The following is a 24,592-nucleotide window of genomic DNA, read 5'->3' as shown; positions in this document are numbered from 1 at the left end:
GTCCAGTAACCTAGCTTTTTTTTTTTTGATCGGTCAAGATAAAACCGTACTTTCTGTGTTGCAGGTTAAGCCAAATTTGACTGTATTCCTCTGGATTGATTATATTGAATGTGGGGAAAAACTAGATTGTGAAAAAAACCCTCTTAAGCCTTTTTAAAAAAAATACAATTTCAGATGTCTTGCTTTGAAATGATCTTGAACTGTGGAATCCAGCAATGCCTCATTTGGACATATATGAATAAAACTCAACCCTTTACTGGTGCTATGACACCAAAATATAATGGGGTCTTCCTTCACTTCTTCAGCCTTCAAAGTAACCAGCCTGGTAGTTTCTTAGAACTGTGACCGGGCCAAAGTATTAAACAATTCATTAGACACGGAGGCCATTTAACCTAACTACCAAGGTTTAAATGAATCATTCACCTCTTGCTGGACTAGATGCTCAGCTTGACTCTAATTTTTTATCTACATGTGGTAAATATGATACAATCCATGAGTTTTAAGTGCCACATCAGAAGCCAGGTTATTAATTTTTGCCAAAGCAAAATGAACAAAACTGTGCCAAAAATTCAGATTTGACCCGCATCATGTAGCAGAGATATCTGACTCGTATCATCTGATAAATGAGCGGCCTTATCAAGTGTCCCTACAGCTAATTGCACTCTGCACTTGCTGGACACTGAACAGTCCTGTCAGTCAACCTGACATTTAAATCAATGACGTAACACCGTTAGCCAAAACTAACATTAATTGAACTTTAGTAACATGACAGTCTATATTTACACTTCTTTCATCTCAGTTTTGTGCAGATTTGATTTGATGAAGTTTTAGATCTGTACAATTTCCAGGTGGCTGCTGAGGAATAACTGTTGTTTCTACATTATTTATGACAACAGGCTAGCAAGCTCATAATGCGACAGACCTTCAGTGTCAGTCAAATCCACTTCTACTGATGCTCATGATCAATTCATGGCGAGTAAGCATTAAGTATTAATTCTGCAGTTATTTGAGATCCTGAGAATTGAGTAAGTCTCTATGCTTTGTTCTTTCACCGGCAGCCAAGGGGCTGTCAATCACAATATTTAGTGAAAGCTGACGCAACTTTGATAAGCAATAAAGAATCTGCATCCTCTCTGTACACCAAGACTCAGTCATAATCTGCCCCACACTCTATTTGTCCAGGTAATTTCAGTCCTCTGATGACCCCTGTTTCACCCTCCTTCTGGAGTTGTGTTTTGGCTCTGTCCCCCAGTGTCCCTCTCTTCTGGTGTCCCTCTCTTCAATGTGGCAGAAAACTGAGCCATGACAGGTTGCACATTACCGGATATCTCAACGTCAGGTGATTGCAATGGGCATCTTTTATTCACTAATAACAGAGAAGGAAGAAGTGAGGCATTGTGGTAGTATAAGCACTGATTTGATTCCTTGGAGGGTGTCCAGTTTTGGGTTTGAGAGCAAAGGTCAGTACGGTTGTCTCTCTAGCCCTGCCTGAGTTTTCACAGAAGACTCAACATGCTTCACAGAAACATGTGAAATTGTTGAGACCAAGCACAGGCAATGCTCAAGTGCCAAAAACTGCACTTCTTAAAGGAGCTACTTGAGACCAGCCTTTTAAACAAAGTCGGGCCCTGATAATGAGCAGCATTTCACTAGAAATAAGCATGTGTACAGAAATGTTTACACAGGAAGTGGAAGCTCACTTCAGCTTCACTAAATGGACCTGCTGACTGTGTTTTTGGTATCAGTGCCTTTTGGAGCATTTAATTAAATGATCTATTCTATGATTGCTTTGGGTGATAGCCTGGACTTTGAGCTTGGGCAGTTCTTTACTTGTAGATGCTGCCGCAGAACCTGAACCCGGTTACATATACCTGTAATTGTGGAGAATTGTGCTTTGCAGAGACCTTTACAAAATGGTGAAACATTTCTTGATTTAAGTTTTATCCATATGTATCAAATCTAGGCTATCTATCTCTATCTGTCTGTCCGTCCAGTGGACAACCTCATGTTTAGCAGCATTCAGCTGTGTTAGTTTAAGGAATTCTTCCAGGCAGTTTTATCACAAACAACTTGTCAAAACACTGAATGAATTTGACCAATCAAAAATTGCTGCTTCCTGTTAATTTAAACTGAATTTATTTGCAGTTTTGTTTCACTTTAACAGAAGAAATGACAGCAGCTATCACCTTCTCTTATTATTCTACAGGGTGAACCATTTATATGGATACACCGTAATAAAATGTGAATGGTTGGTGATATTAAAGTCCTGTTTGTGGCACATTAGTATATGTGAGGGGGCAAACTCCTCACGATGGGTGGTGACCATGATGGCCATTTAGAAGTCGGCCATTTTGGATGCAACTTTTGTTTTTTCAATAGGAAGAGGACCATGTGACACATCAAACTTATTGGTAATATCACAAGAAAAACAATGGTGTGCTTGGTTTCAATGTAACTTTATTCTTTCATGAGTTATTTACAAGTTTCTCTTTGTTCACAGCCATTGACATGTCAAAGAGGTTAACACGTGAGGAGCGAATCGAAATCGTGTTGATATCTGGTGAACGCAGTAACCGGGTCATTGCAGCAGATTTCAATGCAAGACACCCTACGAGACCACCCATCTCCCATGCTACAGTTAGCAAACTTCTTGCTAAGTTTCGTGAAACTGGTTTAGTGTTGGATTTGCCAAAATGTGGACGCAAGAAAACTGTCACTAATGAAGAAACATCAGTGGCTGTCCTAGCTTCTTTCAGCAAGAGCCCACAGCGTAGCACTCGCTAACCCACATTGGATCGATCCCTCCAAGACTGTTGGAATAACAGAAGTGATGGTTTGGTGTGGTATATGGGGTACAACGATAGTGGGTCCATTCTTCATCAATGGAAACCTCACGGCCACTGGATACTTGAAATTGCTACATGATGATGTGTTTCCCTCTTTATTCACTGAAGCTGGCACGTTCCCTGAGTTTTTCCAGCAAGATGGTGCAACCTGTCATGGCTGCCGAGGCGAGCCGTGTGGAGTTAGAAGAAGGACCCAAGATGCATGCAGTGGATGAGATGCCGTTGAGTTTATTAACAGAGGTGTAGTGGCAAACAGACAGTGGAGCATAACAAATAACTGAAAACACCTAAACTGGGAGAACTAAAAAATAACAGACCTAGGAGCATACGACAAAGGGCAGAGAGGCAGCCGACGAGCAGGACACCGAGTAACACAGACTGGCACGGAGGAACACAGACGAACCGGCAACAGGCAGAAGAACACACTGGGCTTAAATACACACACCAGTAATCAGGGGATGAGAGACAGGAGGGCAACACAGCTGGGAGGAATCTGAGCTGACGGGACAGGGGAAACGTAAACTGAGCACACTCACATATGACACAGACCTTCACAATAAAACATCACACGCAGGCTCGACATCGAGAGACAGACAGGAAATGACATAAGAAACTAAACCCGCATCTTAAACCCAGATAAACAGAAACATGGAACTCTAATAATAAACATCATAATCATCATCATAAACACAACAAGAGAACAAGAAAACAATCCCCGATGCAAACTAAAACCCAAACATAATAAAACTCAAAATACTGACCCAGAACCGTGACAGCACCACCTCATTATGGGTGCCAGGTCCGAGCATTCCTAGATGAACAGTTTCCTGGAAAGTGGATTGGTCGTCGTGGGCCAGTTGAATGGCCCCCAAGGTCTCCCGATCTGACCCCCTTAGACTTTTATCTTTGGGGTCATCTGAAGGCAATTGTCTATGGTGTGAATATATGAGATGTGCAGCACCTGAAACTACGGATACTGGATGCCTGTGATGGCATTTCTCCTGCGGTGTTGCTATCAGTGTGTGAAGAGTGGGAGAAGAGGGTTGCATTGACAATCCAACACAATGGGCAGCACAATCTGCTGCAATGACCCGGTTACTGCGTTCACCAGATATCAACACGATTTCGATTCGCTCCTCACGTGTTAACCTCTTTGACATGTCAATGGCTGTGAACAAAGAGAAACTTGTAAATAACTCATGAAAGAATAAAGTTACATTGAAACCAAGCACAGCATTGTTTTTCTTGTGATATTACCAATAAGTTTGATGTGTCACATGGTCCTCTTCCTATTGAAAAAACAAAAGTTGCATCCAAAATGGCCGACTTCTAAATGGCCATCATGGTCACCACCCATCGTGAGGAGTTTGCCCCCTCACATATACTGATGTGCTACAAACAGGACTTTAATATCGCCAACCATTCCCATTTTATTACGGTGTATCCATATAAATGGTCCACCCTGTACTTTAACCTAAAAATCAGGACCCATTATTGAATCAACAGCTTGTGTCTTGCCTTTAAAGTAACATAACTGATTTTTACTCCACTAGTTTGCTCGTTCTACACCCTAGAAGACGTTGTGTATAGTATTTAAATACAGCGACTTGTTTCACTCAGGATTACTTAAGCTTTCATCCAACTTTAATGTGGCCCAACCTTTATTTCTGCATTTGCTTGGGTGTCTCCTAACGGGGTGGCAAGTAAGTGAAGGCGACCATCAGTTTTCCTTTTCAAAACGGTTTTGTTGCATTGCTAGATGTTGTATATGACAGTGACTCAAGATATTGGTCATTATCCAATTCAAATAAACTTGAGTGTTAAATCACCAAAAATTTATATCTTCTTATATCTCTCCCCTGTATAATATCAGTTAACATTTTGATAGACAAGTCCATTGTCTCTCAGATTCTCTCTGGCTCCTGATTATCATCTAAGGGCTGGGTTTCTTTGGCTGTTGTCATGGAGCCCAGCCTTTGAGCAGCACAAACAGAGGTGTGTGTGTGCGTGTGTGTGTGGTGTGTGTGTGTGCTTATGTGGTTATGTATACTGACTTTCTTTCTGTACCTTCACAGTGTACTGTGTCAGTGAACTGAGTGACTCATGGATGAAGATGAGACTGAGTCGGAAGTGAGTAGGGGACAAAAAGAATATATAAATAACTAAAAGATCAGAAGGATGCCTCCAAAAAGGAAAAACGATGCTGTAATTCAGGCTGAAGATGGTGAGAAGATGTTTTAATGCTATTATAGGGAAAACTGACTCATTCATTCATTGCTATATTTATTTAAACATTTGAATCTAAATGGTTGTATTCATGCATCTGTTCAGTTGGGATGGAGGTGGATGCTGCGTTGGACAGTGGGAGTGAAGGTAAGTCATATGGGACAATTTTTCTGTCTTTAGTTTAATTTAAAGAAAACGTTTTGAAAATGTTTATAGCTTTTAAGGCATTTTCGGCCCTTTTTGTCAGTTCTTATTGTTGATGGTTGTATTTGTTCAGGGACATGTTATTGCATTTTCAATATCAAACCTTGTGTAAAAAAATAATATATATTTGTATGTGTGTGTGTGTGTGTGTCTTAGATGAGACCAGAAGGAGAAGCAAAAACAGAAGAGCCAAAGCACAGCGTAAAACCAAACAGGTCAGTGATGATGAGGATGATGAAGAAGATGAAGATGAGGCACCGAGGAAAAGGGGACGAAGGAAGAGGACCAAGCCCCAAGACAGTGACCAAGACGATGAGGAAGACAAACGAAGGGTGAGACAGAAAGGAGCCAAAGCTCCCAGGAGGAAAGCTGCAAATGAGGAGCGTGATGAGGAGAGCGAAGAAGATCAGGGTAAAAGGAAGAAAGGAGGAAGAGCGCCTTCCAAACAGGAGAAAGAGGATCAGAATAAGGAGAAGAAGGGAAATGTTAAAGGCAAAGACGAGACAAATAAAGGCAGTGAGAAGGACAAGAAAAAGAAGAATGGAAAGCAGAGCAGGTGCAGTATTCTCTGAGAGCTGTACCTACGGTTTCGTCCATAAATATTTACAGATATAGGTGTAGTTTTTTTCTTGGCTCTGTAAATTACCACTATGAAATTTAATTCAAACAACTCAGATGCAGTTGAAGTGCAGACTTTCAGCCTTAATTCAGTGGGTTGTCCAAAATAAATTGCATAAAAATTTGAGGGACTAAAGCAATTTCTTTAAACACAATCCCTTCATTTCAGGGGCTCAAAAGTAATTGGACAAATTAAATAACTGAAAATAAAATGTTCATTTCTAATACTTGGTTGAAAACCTTTTGCTGACAATGATGGCATGAAGTCTTGAGCTCATGGACATCACCAGATGCTGTTTTATTTCCTTTTAAATGCTCTGTCAGGCCTTTAATGCAGCGGCTGTATGTTTTGGGTTATTGTCCATCTGTACTATCAAATGCCAATCAATTTGACCGCATTGCTGGGACGGGATTGCTGTTATCAAATTCAAAACGTGCTTCAAAATGGTACATCTTCACATTTACACATCTGTTGTCTTTGTTCCATTGTGAATAAAATATGTGTTTATGAGATTTGCTACTCAATGCATTGTGTTTTTATTTACATTTTACACAGAATCCCAGCTTTTTTGGAACTGGGGTTATTAAGTGAACACTGCACCGTGTGCAGTTAGATATAAATCTACTAATTAAAACCACCAGGAAAGCTTTTCTTGAGGTGATGAATCGTGTGAGAATTATGCCTTCTCAAAGTCATTGCGAGTGACGGTTGCTTCCCTTTGGCAGCTCTCCAGCTTCTTCCTCTGAAGACGAGTCTGAAGACGAGTCTGATGAAGAGTCGATGTCAGAGGGAGAGATCGCTGCCCTGAAAGAACAAGTAGAAGAAAAGAAGAAGCTGATTGCTACATTAAGGAACAAACCTTGGCGGATGAAGAGGAGGCTCGTACTGCTAAAGTAAAAATGAAAACAAAAAACTGTGGCCAACTCTTAATCCTCTTCTTTGGCCTGCTTTTTGTTACAACCGTAACTTCTGTTCATTAAAGATGTTGTTCATTTTGAGTGCCTTTTTAAAATTGCTTATTACTCCATTTTTGCTGGTGCACATTTTCTTTTAATACCATGTGAAGTTGGACATTTATTATTAAATCTTGCTCACTGCTACTTTACCTCTTTGGTACTTCCACTCATCAATGCTCAACTATACAAACAGACAAAACTACTTTAAAAAAATGTGTTTTTAGACAGGGCAAAGCATGTTTCTTCTTTTGAGTCCTGCAACCTATGCAAATGTTTAGATCTAGGCTTTTATTCATCTACAGTGCATCTGGAAAGTATTCACAGCACTTCACTTGTTCCACATTGTTTTACAGCCTTATTCCAATATTCCAACATAATCTGTAAATGGAAGAAGTTTGGGACCACCAGGACTCTTCCTAGAGCTGACCGCATGGCCAATCTGAGTGATCGGGTAGAAGGGCCTTAGACAGGGAGGTGACTGAGAACCTGATGGTCATTTTGACAGAGTTCCAGTATTGTTCTGTGGAGAAAGGAGAACCTTTCACAAGGACATCCATTTCTGCAGCACACCACCAATCAGGCCCATGTGGCAGAATGGCCAGACAGAAGCCACCTGAATGCCAACTCGTTGGCCCGTCATGTCTGCATCATCATGCAGACACCTCTCATCACCTGGCCAATACCATTCCTACAGTGAAGCATGGTGGTGGCATCATCATGCTGTGGCGATGTTTTTCAGCAGCAGGAACTAGATGCTTTATGGACCTCAGACTGGTCTGGTTTATGTTCCAGCAAGACTGCGACCCTAAACGCACAGCCAGGATGACAAGAGTGGCTTTGTGACCGCTCTGTGAATGTCCTTGAGTGGCCAACTCTGAGCCCAGACTTGAAGCACAGTCATCTGAATATGGCTGTGCTCTCCATCCAATCTGATGGAAGGGTTCTGAAAAGAAGAATGGGAGAAACTGCCCAGAAATAGGTGTTTCAAGCTTGTAGCATCATAATCATAAAGACTTGAGGCTACAATCATTGCTAAAGTATTGAGCAAAGTGTGAGAATACTTACAGTACATGTATGTGATTTTTGCAAGAATTTCGAGGAAAATTTTGTTTACTCAACATCACAATGGACATATTGAATGCAGAACAAAATGAACTTAATCCATTTTGGAACAAGGCTGTAACATGACAAAATGTGAAACAAGTGAAGTGGTCTGAACACTTTCTGGATGCACTGTATGGAAATTCTGCCCTTTGTGGAATTTGTATACATGACAACAGGGTCCTATAAAATCTCAGCACAAGCCAAGCTGGCTGTATCTCAGCCTGTTAGATATGTTAGAAGACAGCAAACTGTTCTGGCTTCCTAGCCAGGGGTAAGGCTTGTGTAAGTCAGTGTGTGTTTGTGAGGTAAGTATGTATGTTTGTTATGTATGTAGGCAAGTTTCTGGAAAGGGAACATGATAGCCAAGTTGCCTTAACTTTTCATGAGCTTGACACTGTTTAATGCATGTTGTTGTGGTGAGCTGACCTCCTGCTTGCTGTGTCTTCCTGCCAGTGCTCTTAACATATGCAGCGTGTCATCAGTCAGTAAATCATTCCAAACCTGTTGTTTGTACATCCTGTTCACTAACTAAATAATTAATTCACTGAGTAGATCATGATTTTCAGTTGGATGTGGGCATGGATGGTATTTCATTGCTGAACATTTGTGTACTGCCTGAAACAGGGAGGCCCAGGAGTTTGTTGAAAAATTCGAAGGTGCTCTCGGGAAAGGAAAAGGCAAGAAGTTGTATGCGTTTAAAGTCATGATGACCAAGGTAATGTCCTCACTGTGCAAAATGCATTGATTTATAATTTGAGTAATATTGTTTAAGTTTGCTTCTCTGCACTCTCCCCTAGAAACTTATCAAGTTTAATCGGGACTTTGAGAACTTCAAAACAGCTTGTATACCCTGGGAGAGGAAGATAAAGGAAGTAGAAAGTTGGTACCACAAAACCAAATAATCACTAAGCTATAATCTTACATTTGCTAATAAGCTGTCCTCACAATTATGTATTTTCACCCCACCCCCTTCCCCCCAGGTCATTTTGGATCATCGGTGGCATCTTACTTCATTTTTCTGAGGTGGATGTATGGCCTGAACCTGATCCTGTTCGGGTTCATGTTTGGTCTGGTGGTGCTGCCAGAGGTAGGCTTTGTCTATATGTATGCTAGCAGCCAATAGCTAATGTGGCAAATGCTGAGCTCTCTCCATCCATCTCTCCATCCTTCTTCTCTGCATTTAGGTTCTCATGGGTCTCCCCTATGGCTCCATTCCCCGGAAAACTGTGCCACGATCTGAACAGGACACAGCCATGGACTTCTCAGTGCTCTTTGACTTTGGTGTGAGGATCCTAGCTTCATGCATCCCTTAATTCATTTTTTCCTCACACACGAGCTCTCTTTTTTCCCCAGACTGGCTAACAGTAGTTTTTGCCCTTATACCAAAGAAAAGAAAAATACATTTTTTTTAAAATTTCTAATACTTGTTTTTTTTTTTTTTTTTTTAACTTTTGATAATGTTTTGGTAAGATCTGGTGACTGTGGATGCCATAAGAGTTCAGTTAACTCAGTGTCAAGTTCAAGTAGCCAGCCTGAGTTTCTTGTTCTTAGATGAGGGGAGCATCACCTGCTGTTGTAGCTCACCTGCTTCAAGGTTTAAGATGTTTAGAGAGGCTTTCTGCATATCTTGGTTTTAGTTCCCTTTCTATCAGCTTAAAGGCTTCTTGCCATTCTCCTCTGACCTCTGGCATTGAAACAGCATTTTATCCCAGAAAATTACAGCTCACTGGATATTTTCTCTTTTTTGGACCATTCTCTATAAACTCTAGAGATGGTTGTGTAGGAAGGCACAAGTTGATCAGCAGTTTCTGAACTACTCAGACCGGCCTGCTGGCACCAACAAGAATTCCTGGATCACTTAAATCACTTTCTTCTGAATTCTGGTACTCAATTTGAACTTCATGGCAGCACAATGGTGGTTATGAGGATCAGCACCTCCAAATCTGAGGCCATGGTTCTCAGCCGGAAAAGGGTGGAGTGCCCACTCCGGGTCGGGGATGAGTTCCTGCCCCAAGTGGAGGAGTTCAAGTATCTCGGGGTCTTGTTCGCAAGTGATGGGAGAAGGGAGCCGGAGATCGACAGACGGATTGGGGCTGCAGCTGCAGTAATGCGGACGCCGCACCGGTCCGTCGTGGTGAAGAGGGAGCTGAGTGTAAAAGCGAAGCTCTCAATTTACCGGTCAATCTACGTCCCTACCCTCACCTATGGCCACGAGCTGTGGGTAGTGACCGAAAGAACGAGATCGCGGATACAGGCGGCAGAAATGAGCTTCCTCCGAAGGGTGGCTGGCCTCTCCCTTAGAGATAGGGTAAGAAGTTCGGCCATCCGGGAGGGGCTCAGAGTAGAGCCGCTGCTGCTCCACATCGAAAGGAGCCAGCTGAGGTGGTTCGGGCATCTGACAAGGATGCCCCCTGGGCGCCTCCTGGGTGAGGTGTTCCAGGCATGTCCCACCGGGAGGAGGCCCCGGGGCAGACCCAGGACACGCTGGAGAGATTATATCTCTCGGCTGGCCTGGGAACGCCTTGGTATTCCCCCGGATAAACTGGAAGAGGTGGCTGGGGAGAGGAAGGTCTGGGCCTCTTTGCTTAGGCTGCTGCCCCCGCGACCCAGCCTCGGATAAAGCAGGTGAAGATGGATGGATGGATGGACAATGGTGCTTAGCACTGATACCTCAAGGCAAGAACAGTCATGAGTTTGACTACATCATCTGGGTGGGGTTGGGTTAATTAGTGCTTCTTAATTGCCCAAATGTGTAAGTCTGAATGGTTGTCTGTCGCTCTGTGTTAGCCCTGTGTCAGGGTGGCAGCTTGCTCAGGGTGTACCCTGCCTGTTGCCCTATTTTAGCTGGGATAGGCTCCAGCCCCCTGTGACCCTGATAAGCAGAAGAGAATGAACATTCGCATGTTAGCAATATAGATAGCAGCCTTTACACCCTCAGAGATGATAGCATGGCTGTTTCAGTCACCATTTTGATATTTTCTAATGTTATTTATACATTGGTGTGGTGAGAAACTTACCTTGAGTACAGACTGTATTTGCATGTATGCGTGACTATACCTTTCTGTTTCTCATCAACAGGGATACTGCAAGTACTCTATTTTGTTTTATGGCTACTACAACAACGAACGAAACATTGGCGTGCTGAAGTTCAGACTCCCTCTGTCATACCTGCTCACTGGTGTTGGAATATTTGGATACAGCCTAATGGTTGTCATTAGAATGTAGGCAAGACATATGCGGGCATTCAGATGAAAATCATGTAGAAGTTTTTTTTTTTTTTTTTAGGGTTTCTTTATCATTTCTTTTTGTTTGTCTCTTCAGGATGGCTCGTAATGCAAATGAGGGAGGAGATGGGGGTGATGAAGGAGAGTTCACCTTCAGCTGGAAGATGTTCACCAGCTGGGACTACCTCATAGGAAACCCCGAAACTGCAGATAATAAGTACGCCTCCATAACCACCAGCTTTAAGGTTAGCGTGTGTGTGTGCATGTTGGAGGATTTTCAGAAGGAAGTTTTCATATGTGGTGTAAATAAAATAGGTCCATGTTGGGCATGTCATTCCTGCTGCCAGCAAACACATCCCACTTGTTAATTTGCCACTGATTTCTCCATCCCCTATAGTGTTACAGCGAAGAGAGAGGTGCGAGCATAATGTACTCCACGTCAACATTTTCATATGCTGAGCCCCAATTTAAGATGGTTAATCATAAAAATCTACTTAATAAGGAAAGTGGGGAAAACTGTCCTGGCGCCATTTGCAGGGAGATTTAAACTTCTGAAATGTGAAGGTGCTAAATTGTGTAACTTGAAACTGAAAGAGATCTTAAGTGCTTCTTTATTTGTAATGCAGGAGTCCATTGTAGATGAAAAGGAGAACCAGAAGGATGAAAACATCCATCTCCAACGTTTCCTCAGGATTCTGGCAAATATTATGATCCTGTGCTGTCTCGGTGGCAGTGGTTATCTCATCTACTTTGTGGTGAAACGTTCTCAGGATTTTGCTAAGATGGATCCAGCGTCTCTCACGTGGTTTCAAAAGAACGAGGTAGGTTTACACTGAGCACATGGTGTTCTTTTCCGACACAAGGAGCGATGAAAAGTTGGGATAGTTGAGGCTTGAAAAAATAAATGTTTACATTCTCTCTTGTCTTTTGTATCAGGTGGAGTTTGTGATGTCTCTATTGGGACTAGTGTGTCCTCCACTGTTTGAAACCATTGCAGAGTTGGAAGCTTATCATCCCCGTATTGCCCTTAAGTGGCAGCTGGGGAGAATTTTCGCCCTCTTCCTGGGAAATCTTTACACCTTCCTCTTTGCTCTCTTTGATGAAGTTAATGACAAGGTATGGCTGATGTGCCTTCATGCATTAGTTACAGTTGCATTTATACACTGATGTGAAAAGTAATGTACACTGCAGAAGTCTTGGTTTTTTTGCATATTTGTCACACATGTTTAGACACATTTATGAGGACAGAAAATTGACATGCCACTATACGTGTGTTGACCAACAGTCACTTGGGGACAAAATGTGCGTCCCCACAACGTTGAAGGCACTTTTGATGCTCGAAATGTGGTTTTAGTGTCAGGGTTACAATTAGGTCATGGTTAGGTTTAGGCTGAGGATTAAGGTTAGGCATTCATTTATTGATGATGACGGTTAGGGTAAGCGGCTAGGGAAAGCATTATGTCAATTAGATATCCTTGCTAAGATATGAAAATGAGTGTGTGTGTTTGTGTGTATGTGTGTGAAATATTGCCCCCTAAACCTCATAGCCGGTTATGCAGGTTTTGTTTTCCTCAGTCAGATCCTGGCTACTGTTCCTGTGTTTGTGCTAAATTAAGCGACAGTGGTATCGGACCTTTAACTCACATCTTAAGCAGAAAATAAACAGTCCTTCCCAAATTCCCAATAATCAGTTATTTTTTAAAACCTGGAAACTACATTTATGTGTGTATGAAATATGCTACATGAACACTGACACCTTAATTTTTCTTTGATGCATTAAATGTTTTTCAGCTGGAAACGGAGCAGGAGCTCAAGAATGCCACTGAATGGGCTATACATGAGTACAATGCCAACTACAGCTCCTACTACAACACGACGGATGTGCCTCCACTGGTCGTGAATCCTGCAGATGCTGTCAGAGGACCTTGTTGGGAGACTGCAGTGGGAATAGTTAGTAGAAGCTTTATGTATAACAGTGCTGAGGGAAACACATTACAAAGTACTGCATTACTGTAATTACACTAAATTGTCTGTAACACAATAATCACATCACAGTTACTCATAGAATCACCGGTCACAATTTGTGTTGCACAAGTTCATTAATAACCTGCATAGTTAAAAAAATAAATCTCCAAACTGGTCTATTTATCTATGCTAGTGCAGTGATCAGTGCAACATTGTTTCAATTTGGTAGGGGTCATAGACTCTACATATGTTCTGCCCATGATGCTGACTAATTTCATTACATGTAAATGTTCCATGTAATCTTGTTACATAGGTACATTATAAAATGTGAATTTTCTGATCAAACAAAACTTATTTGATTGGTATATATTTAGTTCATACCAAGCATATTCCCTTAAAAATTAAGTATTTGAATAAATAAACATTTGATTTTAAGTATTTGGGGACAACATCACAATTCTTTCTTTTCTTTATGTCTTTACTTTTACCTTGCAGGAATTTGTGAAACTTATCGTATCAGACATGCAGGTAACCTTTTTGACTATCTTGATCGGTGACTTTGCGCGAGCTATCATTGTTCGCTTCCTCAACTACTGCTGGTGCTGGGACCTGGAGGCCGGATTCGTGAGTACTCCTAATTGTGTGTCAGTGGGTCACAGTGTCCCGTGCCCTTAACATATGTCCATCTTAGTTTGTTTGACTGAAATAATGTCGTGCTCATCAGCAATGTTTGCAGGGAACAGGCCTCAGCAGGCCTCAAAACTGATTGTTGCTCAATTGCCGTTAACACAATTAAAATAAATAAATAAATAAAACGTTTAAGTCTGCACTTGCACCACTTGTCTCAAGTCCTGCATGGGAATTTAAGGTGATTGTGTCAGTTTAAGTAGTGGTTATGTCATTATCATTCAGGTATTACTGAACACATGAACAGAGGAGGAGGTGCAGACTTTCTGCTTTAATTCAAGGGTTTACCACCGCAGTTCGTAATGCATCTACATCAACCTGATACTTTGCAATGACATCTGGCAAGACAGGTGATCCTGAACATAGAATGAAACAGGACACTACAATGAGAACTTAATTACAGAGTGAAAGAGAGAGAGCAACAAATGCAAAGTGTATTGACCTGCTGTTTATTAATTCAGGAGTACATACAAATCATGTTGTTTGTGTGTTTATTCCAGCCATCATATGCAGAGTTTGACATCAGTGGGAATGTGCTGGGGCTTATCTTCAATCAAGGAATGATATGGTGAATTACTCCATCGATGATTTTATTTTCTGACTCCTTTCTGCTTCACTGGAGATTCTCTAATGAGATGAATAGCTCACTAATAAGCTTCCCTCTGCTGAAACACAGCTCACGTTTCTTTGATCCGCCTATCATTAATGCAGCAATCACAAAATCTCTAATAACACTAATTACACTATTCAGTGGCTGATTAGTTTGAAATTGCATCGTGATCTTTTTCCTTTTTGAACAGTGTTGCTTAATATGTTGTTTTTCTTAGGATGGGAGCATTTTACGCTCCAGGTCTGGTGGGTCTGAATGTGCTGCGTCTCCTGACGTCGATGTACTTCCAGTGCTGGGCAGTGATGGCCTGTAATGTTCCTCACGAGCGAGTTTTCAAGGCATCGAGGTCCAACAACTTCTACATGGGCCTGCTGCTCCTCGTGCTCTTCCTTAGCTTGCTTCCTGTCGTTTACACGATAATGACCCTGCCCCCGTCCTTCGACTGTGGTCCATTCAGGTCAGTATGAGGTTAAAATAAGAGATCTAAGGTGGTGCATGAATATCTTTTTTCTTTTTCTGCAGATTTACATTTTTTATTCGGTTAATAATCTGCATGAACAAGCTTATTCAGATTCACTAGATGATCATTAACATAATTATTAGAGTCAACTTAAAGAATGAACATAATAAAATTTTTTAATCTGCAGCGTCTTGGCAGGTTTCTCAAGCATACTTCTGCATGCACATGTTTTTTTTGTTTTTGTGTTTTTTTAAATCCAAGGGTTAGTAACAATAATGATAACAGCAACAATATCCCCCCAGTGGTCAGGACAGGATGTACGATGTGGTTATGGAGACTATAACACAGGATTTACCAGCTTTCATAGGGACCATTTTTACATATGCCACCAATCCTGGACTCATCATGCCTGTCGTCCTCCTCATGGTGTAAGTATAATTAAAATAATAAGTCAAACATGGCTTCTGTACCTGCTAAATGAAGATACATTTTTACATTTTGTGTGTTTTTAAGCGTGCATGATAAATGTAAGAAAACAAATGAAACCTTTTGTGCACTGCTAATATATTTAAGGTTGCCTACACAATCTTATTATTTATTTAGAAAAACAAATTGTGTGCATTTCAGTTGTCTCTATCTTAGTGAATACTGATAATGTGGTGATGTTACCCTTACACTGTCTTTTTTGACACTACCACACAGTGGCAGCAAAAGTCAGCCTTTCTTGGAGGAGTACAGTGAAAATGTGGGCCGTGATAATCGGAGGGTAGTCTTGGTTGGTCTCTATGGAATGTGTTTGTCAGATACTCACCCAGATTAGGATCTGAAGAATTCAGAGAGTAGAGAGATTTTAAGGTGTCCATCTGTTCCTGATTTTGTGGTGTGGCGGATCACATTGTCCTAACTGAGTGGCACTGATTTTGAGGAATTCACTTTAGCCCCACATCACAACAAGCGTCCCCTCAAGGTGCTTTATATTGGAAGGTAAAAACCCTACGATAATACAGAGAAAATCCCAACAATCAGATGACCCCTTATGAACAGGCAATGGACAGGAAAAACTCCCTTATAACAGGAAGAAACCTTGGGCAGAACCAGACTTAATGAGGGGCGGCCATCTGCCGCAACCGACTGGGGATGAGGGCAGGGAAAGAGGACAAAAGCAGTACCAGTGGCATCTATAGTTGTGGTGAAGATGTGGTCAAGTAAGCAAACACATTTTACAGTTAACAAACAATCTCTTTTCTTAATAAATTTAATTACTGTGGTCAGCTGGCAGGTCTAGTTTCTGTACAGGTGCTCCTAAAGAAAGGACCAGCTTTAATCCTCCATTTAAATTTAAATCCACAAATAAAACATGTGTGCTGTCCTGTGGATTTTTTTTGTTAGTCTTTATCCTTGTTATGGCTCTTAATGGGGAAAACGCATGCTTGTGAATATTTTTGTGGTAGTTGCCGTACAAACATCTCTGTCATCTCTTCTCACAAGCAACAAGTTTCCCTGCAGACAAACCCAACCTAGCTTTCTTGCTTTTTACACCTGGCTCAGTATTTTGAATTTTCCATTCTTCCATTTGTTTTTGTGGCCTACCCCGTGGCAGGTGGCTACAGTGGATACTTTTTGTGCTGTCTTTCTCATATGCATGTAGCTGGCCTGAGCCCTGGAGTGGTATATCTAAGCAGGCAGCTTAAGTTTCAGGAGGCTATTCATTACCTGCTTTTCAGTGTAGTGGCATTTTATTTGCTCACCCTAAGCTTTCTGGCAAGAAAACCAGTGTTTGCGAACAGTGTTTTGTTTCCACTCTGACATTATCACATTACGTTTGGGTAGATAACAAAGAGCAGATAAGCTACCTGTGCAGCTTATGAATTTAACAACAGTTCTTTTAAACTTGTAACTGATGAGGCGAAGTAACACACGTCATGGCACCCAGACAAAATATAAATTTGCCTAAAATTTCCATGATCAGTGCATGTACATAAACACAGAACAAAATGACAGAACAATATGATCTAGCACTGTGTGCAAAGCCTGACTGTAATCTAATCCATCTGCAGTGGCACAGTAAAAGACTTATACTGTGTAACAGGTTGGCCATCTACTACCTTAACACAGTGTCAAAGGGATACCAACAGGCAAACCTGGACCTTAAAAAGAAGATGAAAATGGTCAGTATGAATTTCTCTTAATTTCCCATATTTAAGCAAAAGTTCAAGATTAGATTCAAATCAAATGACTGTCGGGTTTGTTGGTCATCACTTCAGGCCCGAGACGAGGAGAAGAACCGCAGGAACAACAAGGACAGCACTAATCAAGTAATGAAAGACTTGGAGGACCTTCTGCCAAATAAATCTCTAATACCGCCTCCCACTGAGGAAGAGCCGCCTCATGGTACACTCATATACAGGCTTCAGCTGCATATACTGTAGGATAATTAACACCCCACTGACCTGACCACGTTTTCCAACTCTCAATCTGTCTTTTTAGATATTGTAATTGAGAAGGGAAGCAAGTCTACCAAAATGAAGCCAGGATCAGCGGGGAAAGGGGTCAACCTGCAAAAGGAGGTGTCACTGGCTGCCACAAACCCCAGAGGGCCAGTAGCCCATCCTCCTCGGGCACGGGGAGGGCCTCCTGGACATCTCAGGGGCCCTCTACCTGGGCCTGGCAGAGGGAGAGGTCGGGGCGCTCCTCCGAGGACATAAGAAGCATGATTCACAGTTACAGATATCTGCTAGGATGGCTCCAGCTGCATATGGAGGAGGAATCAATTTGGGGTTTACTGCAATGATGCAAATGAACACAAATTTCATAACATCATTTCTTATTGGAATTTTATTATATGAATGAAAAGCATTCAATTAGTATTTTCAACATGGTAGATGAGACATCAGTCATACCTAACACTGGAAAAAGTCTGTAGTTACTGCAGCGACTCAGTTAAAAGATACAGAAATGGTGTGTTATCTGTGTCAGTAGTATTACAATTGCAAAAATGTCAACAAACTCTATGTCTCAGCAACTTCTACCAAGGACTCGGCTTTTTTTCCTGTTTACTACAGTGGAATCAGTCTACAGTTTACTGCTTATCTATACAGACGACTGATTTCATGTGGAAATCCCTGTACATAGTTTTTAAAGTGACTTTCTAATTTTTTGCATGACATCTATTAAAATGTTCTATTTATGAAAAATTGCCATTTACGGTGTAACTAAACTATCAAACACACGAGAAGCAAAACTTCAAAGAACAATCTGTTTACAAACCTGTACACTAGAGGACCACCATAGATAAAAGTCATGTAACCCTGGCGGTATATGACAAAAATAAAGAAAGTCTGTGCAGAAAATGGAATAAATATTCACAAAGTGGCTACAAAACATGCAGGTGCAGCATGATCTAATGATCTGACTCTGGCTGATGGTTTAAACAGGAGAAATGTAGACTGGCAGTATCATGAGCTCTTCTGTGATATTCTGATTGTGACTGCCTTGATTTCAGTGTACTCCTGCAGTGCATATTCCCCCCTGAAATAAGAAAAACAAGCACTACTGATTAAAAAGAGAAAGAGTTTACTAGTCAAGTTGCAGTGCATTGTTACAAAGTCTCAAAGCAACGATTACGTAGTTGTTTGATGGACATTAATGCAGCAAATGTAAAGGTTAATTTCCTTAGATTTCAAAATGGCAACACTCACAGTTCTCTCCCATTCCCAGACATCTTGAAGCCACCAAATGGACACTGAATACTCATGGCATTGTAGCAGTTCACCCTAGAATTAAAGCAGCATTAGTTTCACCTTATTCCTTAAAAACAGGCATACAATAGTAGTAGCTGCACTATTCCAAAGTCTAATGGGACTTTAAGAGAGGCTTCAGTTATCATGCTCTGTGCAAAGGATGTGATCCATACCAGACCATGCCGGCTTGCAGAGCAGAGGAGACTGTAAGGGCTTTGTTGATGTCATTAGTGAAGACTCCTGCTGCCAACCCGTATTGTGTGGCATTGGCTCTCTCGATGACTTCACTTATGCTGCGGAAACACATAATCTGCTGCACCGGGCCAAATATCTGCAAGAGGATGGTAGAGAAATCTTACAAAAGCAAAAAAATGAGCAGTAGAATTAGACTACGTATTTTAATATGTGCTCCACCGTTGGGGGTGTGAGTACCTCTTCTTTAGCGATACGCATATGGTCTCTGACATTTGAGAACACGGTGGGTTGGATGAAAAGTCCCTGCTGACCCCCTGGAGAGCCACCGCACTCCAGAGTTGCACCTTCTCTCTTCCCGCTTTCTATTAGCTCCATTATCTTATTAAACTGCTTCTGGTTGATCTGAGGAAAAAATAAACAAAGCTCATATTATTCTGACCTGTCTGACTTGTTAGTTGGTGTAACAGTATTCAGGCCACAGTATACCTGTGGTCCCTGGTCCACGCCTGGCAAGAGTGGGTTTCCCAGGACTTTGGATCTGGCTTTCTCTACACTGCGGCGGACAAATTCCTCGTAGATTGGTTCCTCTACAAACACCCTGGATCCTGCCAGACAGCACTGGCCCTGATTGAAGAACAGACCACTGTGTGCCTGCTCCACTGCGTACTCTACTGCAAGACATATACACAGAAAAGCCACCTTTAACTGCTGGTAGTTGGCAGATTTCTTTTTAACAACAGATGCCCTTTGTGACACGACCCCAAAGGGATTCTTCTACTCCCAGGTTCAAACGAGGGATCATTCACTTGTTAGGGAAAACCACTACAGTAAGATAATACTACTACAAGATATATCATATAAAGATATCAAATCTAAAAGAAAGATTTATACACCACAAGTGTGACTTAATATGGTGCTGCACTTTATTTGTTCAATTCAGAAATGGTTAGACATGGTAAAGGTATAAAAGAATATGACATTTAAAGAGAGAAATGTGACGTAATCAAGTGAAAAAAGGTCCCACTCACAGTCACAGTCTGCAAAGACAATATTAGGATTTTTTCCACCAAGTTCCAGTGTGACTCTCTTCAGGTTGCTTTCACCTGCAGCCTTCTGGATGAGTTTTCCAACCTGGTAACCAGTGACAACCATGTGAGCTGCATGGTTACAGTAAAGGAGTTCATTTGTACATGAGTGAAATGCACAAAACCAGAAGAGAGCAAGCTGTTCACACAGACACACTGTGCTGAGATTTATACTAACAGCAGTAGATCCGGTAAAGGCTACTTTGTCTATATCCATGTGGTGAGAAATGGCACAGCCTGCTGTCTGACCATAACCAGGCAACACATTAACCACTCCAGGAGGAAACCCAGCCTGAACACAGAGAGTTGAAAAGAGAGCCACTCAGTCATCTTCTTTCAGTAAGAAATGGACTTGCGCCAGTTTTTGCACTTATATAATTGCATAAGATTGTTGTGGGTGATTAGTAATTTGAATCTAACTACCTCTTTGATGAGTGCAGCCATATGCAGAGCTGATAAAGGGGTCTGTTCAGCTGGCTTGATGACTACAGTGTTCCCACAGCACAGAGCAGGAGCAATCTTCCACACGAACATCATCAGTGGGAAGTTCCACTGAATGCCAAAGTGCAAACTCAATTTTCAGTTTTCGCTTCATAAGACTTTTTGGCTTAAAAGATTTATGTGATAATGAATGTGACACAATCAGAACCAATCAACAAATTATCTCAGGTTCAGCTAAAAAACAGGTTAAAATTTTTTTCACCACATTCAGGACCATTACTTTACTCACAGCTGGCTGAATGTAAACACTGAAAAAACACAAAAACTTGGTAACATAACAGTTGAATGTTTGCCATCCTTTAGTGTTTATTTCACTTACAGGAATGATCTGACCACATACTCCAATGGGCTCATGCCGTGTGTAGGTAAAATATTCTCCATCTAAAAAACAAAAAAAGAAAAAACACACACAGTTCATTTATTATAGCACTGAATGCATCCAGTTTTTGTTGTGCTGATGGTTTTAAATATGGAAACACGTGTAACCTCTGATCTAAATAAAAAAAAACGAATTTAACTCACCTACGGGGATGGTTTTTCCGTGAATCTTGTCTGCCCAGCCGCTGTAATATCTCAAGGTCTTGATTGTAGCCATCAGATCTACAAAATATGCCACGAGGAAAACTTTGCCACAGTTTAGAGCTTCTAGTGTCTGGAAAACAAGAAAAAAAGCACACACAGCGTCATTATAATCCAGTCGTGATGTTTTGTGGAGCAACATTTACTGATGATTTACTTCAGGTACGTGTATGTGTGTTTCTCACCGCTAGCAAGAGCCGGTCTCGCTCCACCAAGTCAGCAAGTCTGTTAAGTAAATGGCCTCGGTCTGAGGCATCCATGGATCTCCACGGTGATCCCATCTGGAAAGCAGCTCTGGCACTCCTCACTGCCTTGTCTACATCGTCCTGTTATTAGCACAAGTTAAGGAGGTTTCCACCACAATCACGCCAGATCAAGTTTATGTGTTTACTTGAAAAATTTGCTTTAAGGAGATTCCCAATCTACACAGCATACAACACGTTAGACGTTGTACAAAAAAGTGCTCACAATGTAAGTCATAATAATGCTCCATAAACATTCAAAAGTTTTTCTTGTAAAGCTCATCTAACTTACTAGCGACGTGTAAAATACTCACTGAGTCGGCCTCCTCCACTTCACACAGCAGCTTCTCGGTGGTGGGATTATACACAGGAATCTTTCTGCCACTGCATGACTCATGCCACTCGTTACCGATGAACACCTGATGGTGAAAGATAGAGACAAAGATTGTGTGATATATCCCCCTCACTCTTTGACTTTACAGTGATAAGCACACAGTGTGGGGTATCATCTCTGAATGCTGTTCCAGGTAATTACTGCATCCTAACTGATAAAGGACTGGTAAATATTTCCTATATTCAAATTATTTCATCTTATAAATATGCTTTGCTTCTTGGCTTGCAGCTTACCTTAGTGTAAACAATTTGGGGGTTTGCAATTGGAGTGGGCAGTGCATTTGTCTCCAATCCATCTGCATTCTGGGAATTGTGGTCCTGGTGGTTGAACCCATTTCCAGACTGATGTTCATAACCATTGGCTGGCTGGGAGCTCAGGCTGTAATTTTTTCTTTCTGAAAAAACAAAAAACAGAAATGGAACACAATGTTGTTCAAGTCTCTTTGTCTGATTAGGTGTGTGAATACACAGATACATACACACACACACACGTGATTGCGAAAGCTAACATTTGGGTCACTGAGTGAGGATAGTAACCCTGTGCACACGATGCTATCCCAACCCAGTGGAGTAAATAGAAACTGTGCCAAATTAGTTATTGGCATTGTCAGCTTTTTTAAACCGGATGGTCAAGGGTCATGACCACGCACTGACATGGTTTGCTAGCTCAGAAGAATGGACTAGACCTTAATTAAACTGAGAGAATCTGAGAACATCAAGTGCTGTGCCAGGGCAAAATATGAGCAGAGGTGCATTTCACTGTAATTGCTGAAAAACCTGATCATGCATGGGCTCATATGGAAGAAACAAGTTTAATTAAGGCATTGTGGATTTCTGTGTCAGATAAAAGACAGTTTGAATATGTTACTATATCACTTGTATAATTTTGTAGAGAAGCCAGACAATAGATTATGTATACATAACTATGTGTCAATACAGCACTTACAGACTTTTAAATCTGGCAAATTAAGCCTATTACTTTTGAACATTTATGTCTGTCACAATAATAAAAATAATGATAATAATTATTTTTATTTTTATTATTATAAAAGCACTTTTATCTGGTCTTTCGACAAACATTAGAAAATGGTTGTGGAATTACATTACGTAAACATAAAAAATTGTTCTACCTGTGGGTGATGCTGATGCAGTTCCCCCCGACTGGTGTATTCCCACTCCGATCACAGGCATGTTGCAGCTGCTCTCTCCTTCCTCTCGGTGTCAGCTGACCGGAGAGTCTCCGAGCTTCTTTATATACTTTCAGCTCTCAGCGTCAGAAAGCAGAAATGCGCAGGATTGCGCGCTGTCACAGAAGGATTTCTCCTGGGTCATTTGAGGGTCTGCCTGCACGTGCAAATAACCATTAAGATGGACCCAATCCCAGTTTACCTCATGTGTCCCGGGAGGCGGCAAGCTCACTAATCATCTGACGTGACAATGGAAGTACAGTATGGTTAGACACATTTTTAATTATTAGCCATTTTTGCAATCAGCGGGAATTTATCAACTTGACAGTGTTTAAATAATTCTTCTACTTCACTATTTTTATTCCTTCACTACAATTTGAATCCTGCAGATTTACTATTACTGCTTATTAATATTTTACTCAGAAAGCTTCTAGTACACTGGCAATAAATAATAAATAAATAATTAGCACCATCTATATCAGAATACTGATTGGTGGTAATATAAAGGGACTCTGTGGATAATTTTAACACCCCTGAGTTACATTTTTCTGCTAAGCTAAGATTATTAGATGTTATCTTACCTTGTTAAATCTTTGTTAAATCTTTCTGTGCATAAATCTTCCATTTCAAAATCGCCTTAAGTTAAGCACACTTCTAAACATTTACCAAGATAATTTTACAATACAATAAACTTTTTAGATGTTGAAGAGGAAGAACCAAGCCCGAAAATCTTGAAAATCTTGAATTTGCCATCATTTTTACTTCTGTCTTCTATGAATCAGTTCAGCCCAGTTGCCTGGTTAGACCCACCTCCAAGTCAACAAGCATAATTGGGAAGATGTTTGCTTTGATAAGGGGCCTCCTGCTGTTTCACTGTCTCCCAGGAACAATGTGATCACATAATTTTGTCTGGTGTGCCCATTTTCTGTCTCGATATACACACATCCTTTTGAGAATTATCCCCTTTGACAACACAACCTGATTTAACCCTCATTAAACAAAGAGAAGATTTGTAGAGCTGCATCTAGGGAGTGTTGAAAACATAGTGAAAACCATCCTCCCATACTAATGCGTTCACCTCTTATTTGTCACACACTTGACTTGAAGCCTTTTTCTATGAAAGAGTTTGGACTGGAACTACAGCACACTATAAATAAGTAACCTAGATTCTTTGGGTCTACTTATCTCCAAAGGGTTTGTTCCTCATTAGGGAAGCACATAGTCAATGTTGATCAACACATACTCGATCCTAGTGTCAGGTGGGGTCTGCGTAGGTTAGCTATACATTGAGCATGTACACAAACTCATTCAGACGTTTTGAATGGAGTATTAAATCTGTAACTCTGGCCTTGTTTTAATGTTCGAACATATGGAGCACAATTGCTTCATAGAAATTCTACCATCCAGAGAGTCAGTGTGTGTCTGCCAGAGTTAAGGACAAAACTGGACTGCCTCTGTCTACATAGGATGTGGACCACCAGGTCAAAGGAGCTGTCGGTCGGCCTCTGAACTTGACCTAAATTGACAGTTTGATAGAGGGCAAGAAAAAAGAAAGGGAATAAAAAATGGAAAGTAGGAGATGGTGAAAGAACTGGAGACAGTGCAATCATGCATGGGGTGGCTGTAGCTCAGGTGGCAGAGCAGGTCAGCCACTAATCAGAAGGTCGGTGGTTCGATCCCAGGCTGCCTCCTGGCTGCATGCTAAATATCCTTGGGCAAAATACTAACTCCATGTTTGCCTACTGGTGGTGGTCATAGGGCCCGGTGGC

General features: G+C 41.3%; 2 protein-coding genes across 2 annotated transcripts; one reads left to right on the top strand and one right to left on the bottom strand.

The window, feature by feature from the left end:
- Positions 1–5,024: 5,024 nt before the first annotated feature.
- Positions 5,025–17,672, top strand: tmc2b (transmembrane channel-like 2b). The gene is made up of 20 exons (XM_085474144.1): positions 5,025–5,070; positions 5,178–5,219; positions 5,433–5,832; positions 6,621–6,788; positions 8,580–8,670; positions 8,753–8,834; positions 8,936–9,042; positions 9,140–9,238; positions 11,034–11,176; positions 11,277–11,424; positions 11,806–12,000; positions 12,116–12,295; positions 12,971–13,129; positions 13,640–13,768; positions 14,332–14,399; positions 14,659–14,898; positions 15,204–15,329; positions 16,991–17,069; positions 17,166–17,292; positions 17,389–17,672. The coding sequence occupies exons 1-20, from the start codon at positions 5,025–5,027 to the stop codon at positions 17,604–17,606; spliced, it is 2,847 nt and encodes a 948-aa protein (XP_085330270.1). The 3' UTR covers positions 17,607–17,672.
- Positions 17,673–17,732: 60 nt separating this feature from the next.
- Positions 17,733–23,004, bottom strand: LOC146696697 (aldehyde dehydrogenase 1A1-like). Its single transcript, XM_085474944.1, has 14 exons — positions 22,767–23,004; positions 21,871–22,031; positions 21,558–21,662; positions 21,187–21,327; positions 20,945–21,074; positions 20,742–20,803; positions 20,345–20,473; positions 20,100–20,213; positions 19,865–19,967; positions 19,323–19,507; positions 19,074–19,238; positions 18,815–18,972; positions 18,600–18,674; positions 17,733–18,429 (listed from the first exon to the last, which is right to left on the bottom strand). Exons 1-14 carry the CDS (start codon positions 22,825–22,827, stop codon positions 18,357–18,359), a joined length of 1,662 nt encoding a protein of 553 aa, XP_085331070.1. The 5' UTR covers positions 22,828–23,004; the 3' UTR covers positions 17,733–18,356.
- Between the last annotated feature and the right edge of the window lie 1,588 nt (positions 23,005–24,592).

Source organism: Copadichromis virginalis, linkage group LG12 (genome assembly GCF_057382275.1).
Source record: "Copadichromis virginalis isolate Kocher_CV1m ecotype Utaka linkage group LG12, C_Virginalis_male_GT1.1, whole genome shotgun sequence".
NCBI classification, from domain to species: domain Eukaryota; kingdom Metazoa; phylum Chordata; class Actinopteri; order Cichliformes; family Cichlidae; genus Copadichromis; species Copadichromis virginalis.
The sequence above is the reverse complement of the archived record's forward strand: the minus strand, read 5'-3'. Positions and strand labels throughout refer to the sequence as shown.

What these genes read in the sequence shown, in the direction of transcription:
- tmc2b (XM_085474144.1), top strand. Translation starts at nt 5,025, where the DNA reads ATGCCTCCAAAAAGGAAAAACGATGCTGTAATTCAGGCTGAAGATG. An exon ending in TTAAAGTCATGATGACCAAG is followed by an intron (nt 8,671 to 8,752) that starts GTAATGTCCTCA and finishes ACTCTCCCCTAG; the next exon opens with AAACTTATCAAGTTTAATCG. An exon ending in CCTGTCGTCCTCCTCATGGT is followed by an intron (nt 15,330 to 16,990) that starts GTAAGTATAATT and finishes ACTGTGTAACAG; the next exon opens with GTTGGCCATCTACTACCTTA.
- LOC146696697 (XM_085474944.1), bottom strand. Translation starts at nt 22,827, where the DNA reads ATGCCTGTGATCGGAGTGGGAATACACCAGTCGGGGGGAACTGCATCA. An exon ending in CCCAAATTGTTTACACTAAG is followed by an intron (nt 21,663 to 21,870) that starts GTAAGCTGCAAG and finishes TTTCACCATCAG; the next exon opens with GTGTTCATCGGTAACGAGTG. An exon ending in CGGAAAAACCATCCCCGTAG is followed by an intron (nt 20,804 to 20,944) that starts GTGAGTTAAATT and finishes TTTGTTTTTTAG; the next exon opens with ATGGAGAATATTTTACCTAC.